This window comes from Penicillium solitum, assembly GCF_028829755.1.
Source record: "Penicillium solitum strain IBT 25940 chromosome Unknown utg000009l_segment0_segment0, whole genome shotgun sequence".
Lineage (NCBI taxonomy): Eukaryota > Fungi > Ascomycota > Eurotiomycetes > Eurotiales > Aspergillaceae > Penicillium > Penicillium solitum.
The window spans coordinates 2,168,464-2,181,866 of NW_027072128.1; the positions used below are offsets into that span (position 1 = coordinate 2,168,464).

A 13,403-nucleotide genomic window follows, 5' to 3' on the forward strand; every position below is an offset into this window, starting at 1 on the left:
AAGAGCGGGCGAATTTACTCAGCACACTCGCGCTTACGGGTCTCAAAGACACGCAGAGTCTCCTCGGCGGCCTTAACACCACTCATAACCATAGCGCCGAAGGTGGGGCCCATACGGTTGAAGCCGTCGATCTCAGACAGCTCCATACCACCAATGATGAGACCCTTAGCGACCTCACGGGTGTTCTTAACAATAGCGTCCTCAGCCGCGTTCATGTCAAGACCACGCATGCCACCCAGCTTCTCAATAGCGTTCATGGAGACGAGACGCTTAGCGCAGAAAGCGCCGAATGGCCCGTCGTGGCCAGTGGTACTGACGATGACAGGGGCGTTGATAGTGTTGGGGTCCATGCAGGAGTGGTCGTCGTGATGGAGGGTGACGAGGGTCCAGTTGACGACGACACCAGCGAGGCGGATGTCGTCGCCGTCTGGGCGGGTGATCAGATCTTCAACGCAGGTCGCGTTGAAGAGCTTCACGTTGGGGAAGGCGAGGACCTTGGACAGGAGCGTCGACGTGAACAGCGAGGCGTGCTTGACGACCACGAAGTTAGGGTTGGTGGGCTCTTCCTCGAAGGGCACGCCGAGCTCGGTCAGGAAGGCGTCTGCGGGGCGTCGGAGGATCATGGCACTGAAGAGCTGACCACCTAGCCAGGCACCACCGCCTATACAATATGTTTGTTAGTGATGCTGTGTTGGTTTTGTGGTGGAGGTCTACGAGAGAGTGTGTGATAGTCTGCTCGCATGGGACAAGACTAACCGGGTGACACGGAGGCCTCCACGATGGCAATCTTCAGGTCTGGACGGGCCTTGGCGAGCACATAGGCAGTGCTCAGACCACAGGAACCAGCGCCGACGATGACAACATCGCTCTCGGCGTAGTTGTCCAGATCCTGGAAGTAGCGTCGGGTCATGGCGCGCGAGACTTGGCTCTCGCGGATAGGGGCGAACTTGAACTCATCCCACTTGTTGCCGAACTGCTCAAGGAGGTTGGACTGGCCCTGGCCGGTCAGGGTGGTGGTCACCGACTCGGGGACGATGACCTTGCCCTTGATGCCGGTAGGGGCAACAGTAGCAGACTCAAACATGGCAGCGGGAGGAGACATAATGGTTCAGAGATCAAGTCGAAGATATGACTTTGAGCCTTGGTTAGTTTGTCTACTCTATTTTGGGGGAGAGGGAGGGGGAAGGGCATGATCCTTTCGCTGGTATTATCCAGATCAAGTTAAAGGCCGTATAATCTCAGAACGAACCCACGCCGAAGATGAATCTGATATCTGGAGACATTGGATTCACCACCGACGCAAGAACGAACACCGGCTCATACCCAGAAGTTACCTGAGATACCTTGATCCCTGAGGGATAATGTGCCCAGCCAAAGAGTATCCATGGCTCCCAAAGGAAGGGCAGTATGTACTTGTCCGTTTGGGATCTAAACGAGAGTCAGCCCTGATGGTATAACAAGTAGATATGGTAGTAGATAGTTACTGTTGTAATGTAAATTCGTGAATGGAATGATGAAGAGAAGAAGAAGAAGGGAAAAAAGCACAGCGGGGATCTCAACCTTATATGCCAACAGTCATACCCCACCATCCCACCTATCGAGATGTCATAATGCTCCGACTCTCTCCGGTTTTCCGGTGAGCTCCCCGGTGAGCTATGTTGCACGAATTAAATCGCTCTCAAAGTGACGTTTCTAGCTTTTCTAGCTTGTTGCTTCACGAGTGGCCGGAGCGTTCTGCCCCGGTCTTTCTTACTTTGCCCCACGGACTAGGTTTCCAGTGAGTACAACCGTTTGTATATACGTAAACTACATAGTAAATTCTTGAATACTATCAGGTAGTAACATAGTACATTGATCCAGAACTCTTATACTGTGGAATGACTGGTGTTCAGCTTGTCTGGATGTATAGATTGGGTGTTTGCGTGGCTCTTGGTACATCGGATGTACTTTGTATGGGCGACTAGGATGGGGCCAAATTACCAGGGTCACAGAATGGGAGCAATTATTATTTGAAATGAGATCCACCTGAAGTTGCTAAGTGTATTCGTGAATTCAACGGAAATAAATTTCATTTTCTCTTCAAAGAGCCTATGAGGGCTTTCTGACATCATAGTCATCACAGCCTTCAGCTGGGGCATATATATGAGAACGCAAGAAAACGCAAGCAAACGCAAGAGTATATACAGTGATCTCTGCTAAATACAAAAAAATCACAACACAAAACGATAATTGGCACCATAATTATCCTCCGCTACCGGGCCATCCACACATTTTGTTGGGTCTTCATCAATACGAGGCCCATACTTCTTGTCAAGGCGCCGGTTCTCCCATACCAGAAGCACACGCAGACACAAAGCCAGGAATGTAGTGAAGAACATAAAAGCAGCACAGATTGCCATACCCTTTACATACCTTGGGGCTTGTTCATCTGGGAAAATATTGGTGCCCAGGAAAGGACCACACTGGCCGATCACGTTTAACAGGATAATACCTCCACCACGGCGAGTATCGGAGCCCTGGTTGTCTGCACAACACACAACGTAACACGTTCAGTCAATAAAAGGTCTTTACACAAGAAGAAACTCTAATGACCAGAAAAGGAAATGACTCACTCAGAACCCATGGCAGGATGTTGGCGATCGAGGGGAAAACTCCACAGGCCGCCAAGAACACACCAAAGTATCGCACACCCACTGATGTGCAAGTCGCGCAAAGGATGTACCCCACGCCACCAACCAATGACAAAGCCGCGATCGTCAATCCACGCTGCTGGATGCGATCCGCCACCCAGGTGGTCGCGATCGTCGCCAGGAATGAGGCAAAGAACGGAGGTGCAGTGAGCCCCTGAGCGTTGATGGCCGTGAAGCCCATCTCCCTGAGAATGGTAGGTAGAAACACGGGGAGAGACGAGAAACTGACGTTACAGCTGAAGTACATCAACTAGGTACGCGGTTCAGCTTGAGTAAGTTCCCCGTACAATATACACAAGGATACAATGGTGATTATGTTTGACTTACTGCTGTAAGCCACGCTTTCACATCGAGCAACGTCATGGCTAATTCCTTCCATTGGATCTTGCCCGTGCGATTTTGTTCGCCGGATTGCTGAAGTGCACGGGCACGCGCAACATCCTTCTCTTCCTCGGTCAGGAACTTCGCGTCCAGCGGGCTATCTGGCAAGTAGAACCACGCCAACACGGCAGCCGCGCAGACCGGAAGACCCTCAACCAGAAACAGCAATCGCCAATTTGCTAACGCAGCATGTCCCGAAGTAATACCATACGCCAGGGCACCGGCGAATGTATTTGCCAGCGGCGCGGCAGACAGAAACAGACCGCAACGGAGACCCAGCTCATGGCGACGGTAGAAGAACGACAGCAGATAGGGCACACCGGGACCGAAGCCAGCCTCGAAGGCGCCCATCAGGAACCGAAGCGCCATCATGCCTTGCCAATTGCTGACCGCTGTCTGACAAGTTGCCATCAAACCCCTTTCCATCATTCGTCAGTTCATAATCCATAGACTCATATACATTTGCCATCTCGGCTAATCGACAGCATTGCACGTAGGATTCATACCAGGAGAACACCACGAAGGCAGCCCATTGATGCGGTTTGACAATCTTCCACATCAGTGCTTGGAATTCAAACAATGTGTATGAAATATAGAAGATTGTCAAGAGCCAGGCATAGCTTTTTCCATCGAGGCCGAGGTCCTCTTCCATGCCGGCGATTTTAGCATTGCTATGGTTTAGATTGTCAGCGGATGTGCTATTCTGCGTGCAGGTCCAAAGATGCTGTTGCGGACGAACCCGATATTACTTCGGTCGAGGAAAGCGAGGAGATCTAGATATCCCAGAAATACACGATTAGAGCATAAGTTCGTTTAATGGCCTGGAGTTTGCATACAGAAAAATCCCAATAATGTTGGAACACGCCAGTCCAGTTTCCTTACCACTCTCCGCTCTAGCTCGGGATCAATAGCCGGCAAGGTTACAGCGGGTGGTTTCTCCTCGTGAGCGGGCACGGCAATCTTCTCAACATCTTCATCAGGGGCTGTTTGGATTACATCATCTGGCAGCTCCTGCCTTTCCAAGAAGCCCATGGTGGATTGAAGATGTCAGATGTCACAATGGATAATAGAATACTGGTCTTAATGTGAAAATAAGAGAGAAGAGAGAAAAGGGTGGAGGCATACTTATTCGCGGGGTGAAAGGGGGAAAAAAAAGCCAAGATCGGCAGAGGCGTACTACATCACATAGGAACTAATGGCCAGCTCAGCTTGGATTGGTAGGACTGCAGAAACTATTGATATTTATTGGTCACTGGGATGGCTGAAGGGGATTTTGAGTGGAGAAGTTGGAGACTGGAGAACATAATGCGGAGGAATTGGCAAAAGCTTAGGTGGAGAGCTGCCGCTTTGGTGTGAAAGGCCGAGGCTGGGGCAGCACTTTGTATATATATTTCCTTTCAAGGGTGAAAGAGTATATCGTACCATTTGTGTATCTTGATCTTGACTGGTGTATCTATTTGTCTATTTAAAAGAGAGAGGGTTATAATGCAGAAAAAGGTGTAGAGCACGCCTTTTTTCCCATCTGTCAACATCCAATTTGGGAAATTCCTTATTGAGATTGAGGAGAATTATTCATTCATTATCTATTGTCTACTTCTATAGAAATACAAGAATTAATGATTGAATGACTGAATGAATTTCGAACGACAATAGTTAGGTAAAAATAACTGGTGCCTGTAAATTCAGGTGTTATGCAGATTAGGTTGATATCGGATACCGTATCAAAAATCTCCCGCGTAGTGTCGCGTTCACTGAACACCTCCATCCTTCATTGCTCTCGCCTTGTCTACTTCCATCGCATCCCAATTTCCTGGCTTGATTTGAACCTAATTTACTCATACCTTCCCAAAGTTGATTGCACTTGGCAATCAAGCGCCAATATGGATGACCCGGCCACACGCATCCCGGGGCAGCTGGTAAGACCCCAACACCTTCTATATCGATTGCCCCATGATCTGTAACCCCCCACTCTAACCTTGTCGCAATTATGATAGCTCCCCCACATGCACCTGGTTTCGCGCAACCGATACCCTAGCATGCACATGATGCCCTCCGAGACCGCCGTCGAATATCTGACGAGCGCACCCCGGATCTGCCAATCCCAGCCAATGCATTGGACATTCCTCGATGGTCCCCCGGATGGAACTGTCATGCTTACATGGCAACCGCAAAACCACCTAGGCAATAATTTTGCTAGTGATGGGTATATCTGGGCCGACCAGGAACAGGCCTTTACCTTTGAATCTCGCGGCTATGTATGCCTCCTGCAATGAAGCTTACCTTCCTCCACGTGGATTTTATTCTAATATGTGAGGACACAGACTGTTGAGATGTACCTTCACCGAAGCGGTTTCCACCCTCCCAATGAGCCCATGGCAACACACTGCCGCAAGCGCTACCGCATTACCTCGTCCAAAGTACCCAATGCACCCCAGCCCGATCCATCACTGTGGATTGTGCACTACACCCGCGCGGCGCCTCAGGACCATGCCCCTGCAAACCGAATCCAACTTACACCGCAAATCCAGGGTATGATGGGCCAGCGCCGCTTCCTCCAGAGCCAAGGTCAATTGGCCCGCAAGGACTTTTTGCTTCATGATCGCAACAGCTGGCCAGTGATCAACTTCCCTCAAATGGCCCAGCAGAACTTCGCACAACCAGGTGCTTACCCAGCTGCTGCGCCTCGTGGACCTGGTTTCTACCCTCCCCAGGGTCATCCAGGTGCAGTCGCGCCCAATGCACCCGTAGCCAAAGGGCCGCGCGGACACCGTGCGCCGTCGGCTGCCCTCGCTTCTGCAACAGCCGATTTTGCTATTGAAGATGAGGATGTATCTAGTGGTGACGCTATGGATCTTTTAACGCCGCGCGATGTCAGCAAGATGCGATACCAGCAACATCACGAGTGGATGGAGGAAATCTTCGCGTCGCCATACAGCGTCTCACAAATCACACCAGTTTCTTTGGGTCTGGGCCGAAAGGGAGAGCTCGAATCTCTTACTGCAGGCTTCTTCGATGCTCCTGTTGGAACCTCTGGGGGAGAAGGCCAGGAGGCGGGCGACGCCCCACAGGCTAACAAGATGGAGCCAGCCAAGGCAGAGGAGTTTGCTGAGCGGGTCTCTAAAAAGGTGGCGGACATGACCGCCGAAATCGAAAACTTGAAGAAACAGCATGCTCGCCGGATGCAACGTTTCAACCGAAGCTCCTTGCTTAAGGATGCCGAGTTGCGCCTCCGAGAGTCGGCGGCCGACCCTACCGAAAAGGGCCCAGAAATTTGGAGGCTGGAGGGTCGAGTGGTTATCCCAACAGAGGATGAAACCCCGCAATTGGATTACATCGAAGATAAGGCCAAATACAGGGTTGACGAGATAGTCCGGGAAGTTGAGACTGCCTGGAATAAGCAAATCGTTGCCGAGCCCAAGGTATCCTGTGTCGAGAAGGGCGGTTTATTGGAGAAGATTGAACCTGAACACAAGGACGAGCCTGAGACATTTACCAATGATATGGTCATGGACGATGACTCCCACCTACTCAACCAATTTGGCAGCCCGGGCGTGGGCGTGGGCGCAGTCTCAAGTGTTTCTGTCAATGGACAACCAATCCACGGCGCTGATATGTCTGGTGATGTTGACATGGATTTGGGCGACCAGCTTCACGCTGGTACCAATGGCCAGGCCAACGACTGGGTAATGGTAAACAACGAGAGCAAAGACCATGGCCCGATCGGTGAAGATTTCGACTTTACCAACATCGACAGTGCCGGAGACGCCTTGGCGGCTTATAGCGAGCAGAACGATGGTCTTGACTTGCCAGATCTGGATAACTCGGCGTTTGGCGATGCATTCCATGCATCTGACAATGAACACTCGCATAACCCTGATGCGGACGACATTTCCTAGTCTGGCCCCGAGATCTTTTCACATGAAAGTTTCTTTTTTTTTAACGAATGATTCTGCGGATCAGTCATTCTGGTCTGTTTCGGGCGTTGCGGCTTGCTGTTCGGGGGTCTGGATTTTATGCAGGATTAGCTGGTTGTGTACCATAGGATTGGCTAGGAGGAATTCTGCTTCCTCTGGCCCTGCGAACTTCTTTTTTTTTAGTTGCCTCTAATTGAGAGGATAGAGGGTGGGATCTCTCATGAATTTAATCCCTATTTTTCACCTCATCTTCCACTTTAGGCATAATCGAATGAGATGTTTCCCAATTAGGAAGGTAGCAGTTGTGCCGCATATTCAAAATCTGAAAATCAAAAGGGAAAAGGGCACCACTAATGCCTTGTGTATGATTATATACCTATGAAGTGCATGGATGTAATATCTATGGATATAATATCATAATTAACTAATCAGTCTGCAGATCTAGTACTGCTAGTACGTTAATATAAGCCAAGAGTGGAGAATGACGATCAACCTTAGATATTTTCATGATACCATGATACATATAACTCAAGAGACTTAAAGACCATCACCACTCATGACTATTCTACAACGTTAAGCTTGAAATGTCCGCAATCGGAAAGGTGCGTGGATGAACAGCTCAACTTGACATCCGCCCATCCCCGTTCATGACGTCAGCCACCGGGACTGCACTTCCTCTGGCAAAGAAAAGAGACGAGGAGAGAAATAGGGTTCGTCACCATCGTCATCTATAGGAAGGCGCTGCCGACTTATCATAACCTCCCCCAGATTCAGTTTTCTCGGTTTCTCATCTTAACATATCCCCTCTACCATAACCCTAACTTGTATTGACTATATCTACATACAAGAAACAATATGTATGTATCCTATACATTATCAACACATCACTTTGGCTAAACTAAAGTCTAGGAATCGCAACCTCTCATTTCGCTCGCGCAGAGAGCCCCCCCGGCAGCGGTTTAGCATCTCCACCTTCCGTGGGATGCAAGCGCCGGAGCTCAGCCGCAAGATGACCAAGCTGATCAAGAGCGAGAACACCGCCATCGGCGCCCACGAAGCTGCCGGTCGTGAGCGCACCTCGATCGCCGCCCAGCTCTCTGAATGGGGCGAGGCGACTGAAGACGACAATGTCTCCGACATCTCCGACAAGCTCGGTGTCCTGCTTGCTGAGATCGGTGAACAGGAAGACAGCTTTGCGCAGAACCTCGAGGACTACCGTGGTATCCTGAAGGAGATTCGCAACATGGAGGCCTCGGTGCAGCCATCGCGAGAGCAGCGCCAGAAGGTCACTGACGAGATTGCCAAGCTCAAGTACAAGGATCCTTCGAGCCAGCGTCTGGTCACGCTGGAACATGAGCTTGTCCGAGCTGAGGCTCAGAACTTGGTTGCTGAGGCACAGCTGTCTAACATCGTAGGTTTGATTCTGATTTCGTCTATCTTTTGTGTGGTGTGTGAGGTTAGTTTGAACTGGCTAACGTTAATATCATCTGCAGACTCGCCAAAAGCTAAAGGAGGCCTATGATATCCACCTGGCGGCTGTTATTGAGCGCGCCGAGAAGCAGACCATTCTGGCCCGCCATGCTCGTCGCCTGCTCAACTACATTGACGACACCCCCGTTGTTCCTGGTGATGCACGCCAGGCGTATGACCATGAGCCCTTGGCTCGCCAGATCCTCGAGGATGCTGAGAATGATCTCCGTCAATGGGAACCTAGCGTTCAGCCTATCAACACCGCCGCGGGCCGGGAGTCTCCAGTTCACGCAAACGGTGTCAGTGGTGTCAGCGGTGCCGGTGTCAATGGAATCGATGATGCGTCGGAGCGTCAGTCCGATGTTCTCGAGAATGTCTCTGTGACTGAGGGTTTCACCGAACCAGTGGGTAGCGGTGCTCTGCCCGCGAAGATGGTGGTTGAGCCATCGCCTGCGTGATCTTTTCAATCCTTCTCCGAGGTCTAGTGGTCTCCTTTTTAGTTTGATACGGACATACTTCAGCTGTTATGTGTAAATTCGGTTCTTCGCTTCAGATTGGGCACCAAACGTTGAGAGGTGTTTTCGGGAAAGGCGTTGGCTGGCACTGAACATGGGGGGTCTATACTCAGGAAATATGCAAATTGTGTATTGTACAAGTTTAATTCGCTAATTCGTTAATTCATTAATTCGTCGTTTGTTTTATTTTTTTTCTCTTCCAATTTCTTCCAATTTCTCCTAAAAATGATACCAAATGAATACTCCGTATCGCGATTTGTAGAGGATGCACGTGACCGCAGGCGCCAGAGTGACGCGGAAACCCCGAGCTCCAGCGGAGCTTCAACCATCACCTGCCTGTCTCACCAGAATCCCTTTCACGTCTTTCCAGCATCTTTTTTCTAATTTTCTCATTATTTTCTCTTACATCAGCACACAATGGATAAACTTGTTGCCCAATACTCGCGCCCTCCTCATCAGAATGAGATGTACTCAGAGCAAGAGCAGCAGGACCTCACTGCGAGCGTCCCTCCGCTCTCACTGAAATTCAGCCTTCCTCCTGTCGACAACGTGAGTTCCCGATGAATACCGGGGGCAGATTCTCTTTGATTTGGATGGCGGTTTGGTCGGGGGATGTACGTCTATCCTGACGTCAACCTAAGCTGCGCCGTCATCACAGCTAAGTCTAAGAGAATCGCTCGCCAGAACCTATCTATGATTGAAGCAAGCGGAATAATGGACTTATGCTGATTTCTTCTATCTAGCACTCTGCTTTCCTGCGTGCCATGACCGATGACCACTCCAATCCCAGCTGTCCTATCAAGCTCGCTCACGGCACAACAACCCTGGCCTTCCGGTTCCAGGGCGGTATCGTACGTTTTCCTATATTTCGGTTATACCATGGTTTTCTTGATTGTGGAGCATGTTGGGCTAATGGATATATTGGGTTAGATCGTGTGTACCGATTCGCGAGCAACAGCCGGCAACTGGATTGCCAGTCAGACAGTCAAGAAGGTCATTCCCGTATCGCGGTTGAGTCGGGGCGAGGACAAGAAGTCGAACGAGCCGACGCCAGGTCTCCTGGGAACGATGGCCGGTGGTGCAGCTGTAAGTTTGGACCGCAAGTGATGATGACGAGTGATGGTGTGATGGACGTTGGTTGCTGATGGTTGTTGCGAATTGCTAGGATTGTCAATATTGGTTGCGGTATTTGAGTCAGCAGTGCACTCTGCATGGTAAGCTCAGCTCGATTCTTGATATTTGCAGGCGGTGGAAGGACATTGCTGATGAATTTCTATCTAGAAATCCGACACAAGCGCCGTATCACTGTTGCGGCCGCGTCTAAGATTCTTGCCAACCTCACTTACGCCTACAAGGGATACGGACTTAGCATGGGAACTATGTTAGCAGGAGTACGTCCTATACATTCATTCATAGCCACGAGGTTCGGAAACTGACAATGAGCTCTAGATGACGCCCCAAGAAGGACCCGCCCTGTACTACATTGACTCCGACGGCACCCGTCTCCCCGGTAACCTGTTCTGTGTTGGATCCGGTCAGACATTCGCTTACGGTGTGCTGGACGCTGAGTACAAATACGAGCTGACTGAAGAGGAGGCATTGAACCTCGGCCGCCGAGCCATTCTGGCTGCCATGCACCGTGATGCCTACTCCGGTGGTTTCATTAACCTGTACCACGTCAAGGAAGAGGGATGGGTGCACCACGGATTCGATGACATGAACCCTATCTTCTGGGACACGAAGCTCCAGAAGGGCGAGTTCTCCAACGTGACATCTGCGTTGTAAACGGGTTAGAGGAATGAATTTCTGTATGTAAACTGAGGACCTATGAATTACCTTTTCTGGTTGGTTTTGCCTTTAGAGGTTTAACATAATACGCCGTCAAACTTCCTCAATGCCCGAAAGACCGGTTCCCCCTTTCTCGTTTTTTCCATTCTTCCTACATATACATCGTACAAGGCCAGTAATTGGATAAGACGAGGGACTGTAGAAATAAGGGAAATGTAGACGGTACACTCTTGCTGACTTTAGGCAAAAAGGCCGAATCATAGTGGGTCAAGAGATCAAGAGATCCTCGGCCCGTTAGAAAGGGTTCTGGGGACTTGTTACGGTATAACTACGATATAGCACATGTAAAGTTGCAGAAACTATGAATGGGAAATTCCTTATTTGATTGTATAGCACCATGAAATGTTATATTGGAAAGCTAAATTTAGTGGTGGCTGTTAACAATCGTCATTTGCGATATACTATTACTCTGAGATAACTGTAGACCACATACCTAACTTAACTGCAGCATGAGATTTCGGATTTTGGAATTCCGGTCTTATTATAGCTTATGAAGGCGTGTGTGTTCGTACTTCTACGTAATATATAGATGCTTTTAATAGATTCTCGATGGGCCATAATAGAAACTTCGATATAAAATAGTTCGAGCTATCTATGAGCCCAAATGAAGACCTATTTGGAGATCCTGGAACTTAGTTCTAGGTTGCCTAAATATTTCTGCCCTTTAAATTGCCTCACCGTCGCAAATTCCTATACTCAGCATCCTCTTTCCAAGATGACGCCGCATCCTGCCCAGTTCCTAAGCGCATCGTCGTCGCCGGCGGAAGTTTCGCTGCCCTATCTTTCGCCCTCGCTTTAGACTTTGTTAGATCCGCAACCACAAAGGACGCCTTCGAAAACGATGAAGGTCTGGAGGGTGTGATGTTCATCGGTGACGCAAACCACCTTCTCAGTCCCTATGAGTTTGTCGGGGCGAACCTTACATTGAAGAATGCAGTCAGTGGGCCTTCAGATTCTAGGTATATTATTGATGTATGTCATTGAATTATGCTTAGCTTTCGAGTGTTAACGTTAGTTTCAACTTATATCCATCTCCCATTAGTAGTAGGTCTGTCTTTCCCCTGTCCCCTTCACAGAATATCTCTAATCTCCAACTAAACAGCCAATTTCATAGCCACTTCAATATGCGGAAATCTCCCCCTAATCACTCGAAACTTATCCAACAGAATATCCTTCGGCATAACCTGCAAATTATGAAAAGAAAGCACAACCCCCTGCATAAAAACAATATCATCAATCCGACTCGTCGTCTCCTCCCTCGTCGCCTGCGGCACATGAATCACCACATCAGCAATAGTATTAACAATCTCCAACAACTTGCTAATCATCGACGATCCATGCACCCGAATCGTATTCTGCGAGATCTTCGTCAAAAACTGCCTGAGCTGACTCGACAATCTCAACGGCATCTCCAGTTCCAACGACGGACACGACGCATGCGAACTAAGCAAACAATTCGACATAGCCATCTGCCACAACAACGTCCGCATCCACTGTCGCGTAATAACCAAATCCGCCTGCTGCAGCTCCGACAGCGCTGAAACTTCAACCTCCCATAACGCATCATCCAGCTCGCGGTGTTTCCGCTCAACCCAGGACGCAGTCACCTGCGTCCGGTCGCCAATCCATAAACTGATAAACGACGCGTCAAGCATGCAGAACGTCTTGATCACCTGCGTCCAGCCCTGTTGGATCTCTGTGCCTAAGAAGGTGTCTTCTTCTGGGTACTGCGTGTGCGGGGGTAGTGTCACCGGAGAGAAATTCACGATCGACATGAATCGCTCGTGGATGAAGCATTGCCAGTATAGTCGTTGGCGGCGGGCTCGCTCAGCCGTCGTGAGGCTTGCGTTGACGGTCTTGTCGCTGATGCGAAGCATCTGGATCATGCTGATTGCTTCGCGGAGGTGGAAGAAACCCAGATCGTAGTGGCCCAGACTCATAGCGCACATCTGGATGAAGATGCTTGTTGTGGCGCGTAGGATTGAGGGCCGGAAGCCTATTACTAGTGGTTGTTGGGTTTCCACGGACTGGCGCATTAGGTCGGTTATTTGTGTTGAAGCTGGTTGGGGGCTGGATTTGGTGGTGAATTGAGAAGAGCGCGTTAGGTCCAGTGTTACTGCGGTGAAGGCGTAGATGAAGGCTGCGTGCTCTCTTTCCGTGTTCATTTTTATGAGTGACTCGCGCACTTCTGTCTCGGTAATTATTGGACTGAAGGGGTATACATAGGACATGTAGGCTGGGAGTAGACTTTCAAAGTACGAGGTTGGTAGTTGGGGTGAGGGTGAAGCTGTTGGTGGAGAGAGAAGTGGTGTCAGAGTAGTGGTTTTGGGGTTGGCGCTCTTATATTTTGAAATGACAGTTCCTCGGCGTAGTGAGTGTTTTCTTGATCGCAATAAACGGTTCTCTGTGTATGTGCACATGAGATCCAGGTGCTCGCATTGTTGGCATCTTTGCTGGCCGTTGCAGCGAACTTTGCGGCGGTTACATGGGTCGCATGCTTTTGGCACTCGCGACTGGGAAGTTGGACTAGTCATTTCTTCTTCAAATTCAAGGACTTCAAGGATCAGGGGTAGAATGATGTTTAG

General features: G+C 49.7%; 7 protein-coding genes across 7 annotated transcripts; 3 read left to right on the plus strand and 4 right to left on the minus strand.

Moving 5' to 3' along the window:
• Nucleotides 1–14: 14 nt before the first annotated feature.
• Nucleotides 15–1,102, minus strand: thiA (thiamine thiazole synthase; the record flags this gene model as incomplete). Its single annotated transcript, XM_040953981.2, has 2 exons — nt 15–661; nt 757–1,102. 2 exons carry the CDS (start codon nt 1,100–1,102, stop codon nt 15–17), a joined length of 993 nt encoding a protein of 330 aa, XP_040815606.1.
• A 136-nt stretch (nt 1,103–1,238) lies between these two features.
• On the minus strand, nt 1,239–1,589 carry N7455_011909 (uncharacterized protein; the record flags this gene model as incomplete). The annotated part of the gene is made up of 2 exons (XM_065606776.1): nt 1,239–1,428; nt 1,459–1,589. The coding sequence occupies 2 exons, from the start codon at nt 1,587–1,589 to the stop codon at nt 1,239–1,241; spliced, it is 321 nt and encodes a 106-aa protein (XP_065459942.1).
• Nucleotides 1,590–2,210: 621 nt separating this feature from the next.
• On the minus strand, nt 2,211–4,103 carry N7455_011910 (putative MFS transporter; the record flags this gene model as incomplete). The annotated part of the gene is made up of 6 exons (XM_040953800.2): nt 2,211–2,524; nt 2,613–2,940; nt 3,018–3,489; nt 3,578–3,742; nt 3,811–3,844; nt 3,908–4,103. 6 exons carry the CDS (start codon nt 4,101–4,103, stop codon nt 2,211–2,213), a joined length of 1,509 nt encoding a protein of 502 aa, XP_040815812.1.
• An 848-nt stretch (nt 4,104–4,951) lies between these two features.
• N7455_011911 (uncharacterized protein) lies at nt 4,952–6,967 on the plus strand (the record flags this gene model as incomplete). Its single annotated transcript, XM_040953978.2, has 3 exons — nt 4,952–4,987; nt 5,066–5,326; nt 5,393–6,967. 3 exons carry the CDS (start codon nt 4,952–4,954, stop codon nt 6,965–6,967), a joined length of 1,872 nt encoding a protein of 623 aa, XP_040815827.2.
• A 520-nt stretch (nt 6,968–7,487) lies between these two features.
• Nucleotides 7,488–8,913, plus strand: N7455_011912 (Eisosome component PIL1/LSP1 family protein; the record flags this gene model as incomplete). The annotated part of the gene is made up of 4 exons (XM_040953908.2): nt 7,488–7,695; nt 7,754–7,842; nt 7,895–8,396; nt 8,479–8,913. Coding segments are annotated over exons 2-4 (939 nt in total). The 5' UTR covers nt 7,488–7,695; nt 7,754–7,840.
• A 474-nt stretch (nt 8,914–9,387) lies between these two features.
• On the plus strand, nt 9,388–10,755 carry pre2 (proteasome core particle subunit beta 5; the record flags this gene model as incomplete). The annotated part of the gene is made up of 6 exons (XM_040953928.2): nt 9,388–9,519; nt 9,714–9,821; nt 9,901–10,056; nt 10,136–10,184; nt 10,252–10,361; nt 10,420–10,755. 6 exons carry the CDS (start codon nt 9,388–9,390, stop codon nt 10,753–10,755), a joined length of 891 nt encoding a protein of 296 aa, XP_040815616.1.
• A 1,157-nt stretch (nt 10,756–11,912) lies between these two features.
• Nucleotides 11,913–13,352, minus strand: N7455_011914 (Zn(II)2Cys6 transcription factor; the record flags this gene model as incomplete). The annotated part of the gene is made up of 1 exon (XM_065606777.1): nt 11,913–13,352. One exon carries the CDS (start codon nt 13,350–13,352, stop codon nt 11,913–11,915), a length of 1,440 nt encoding a protein of 479 aa, XP_065459943.1.
• Between the last annotated feature and the right edge of the window lie 51 nt (nt 13,353–13,403).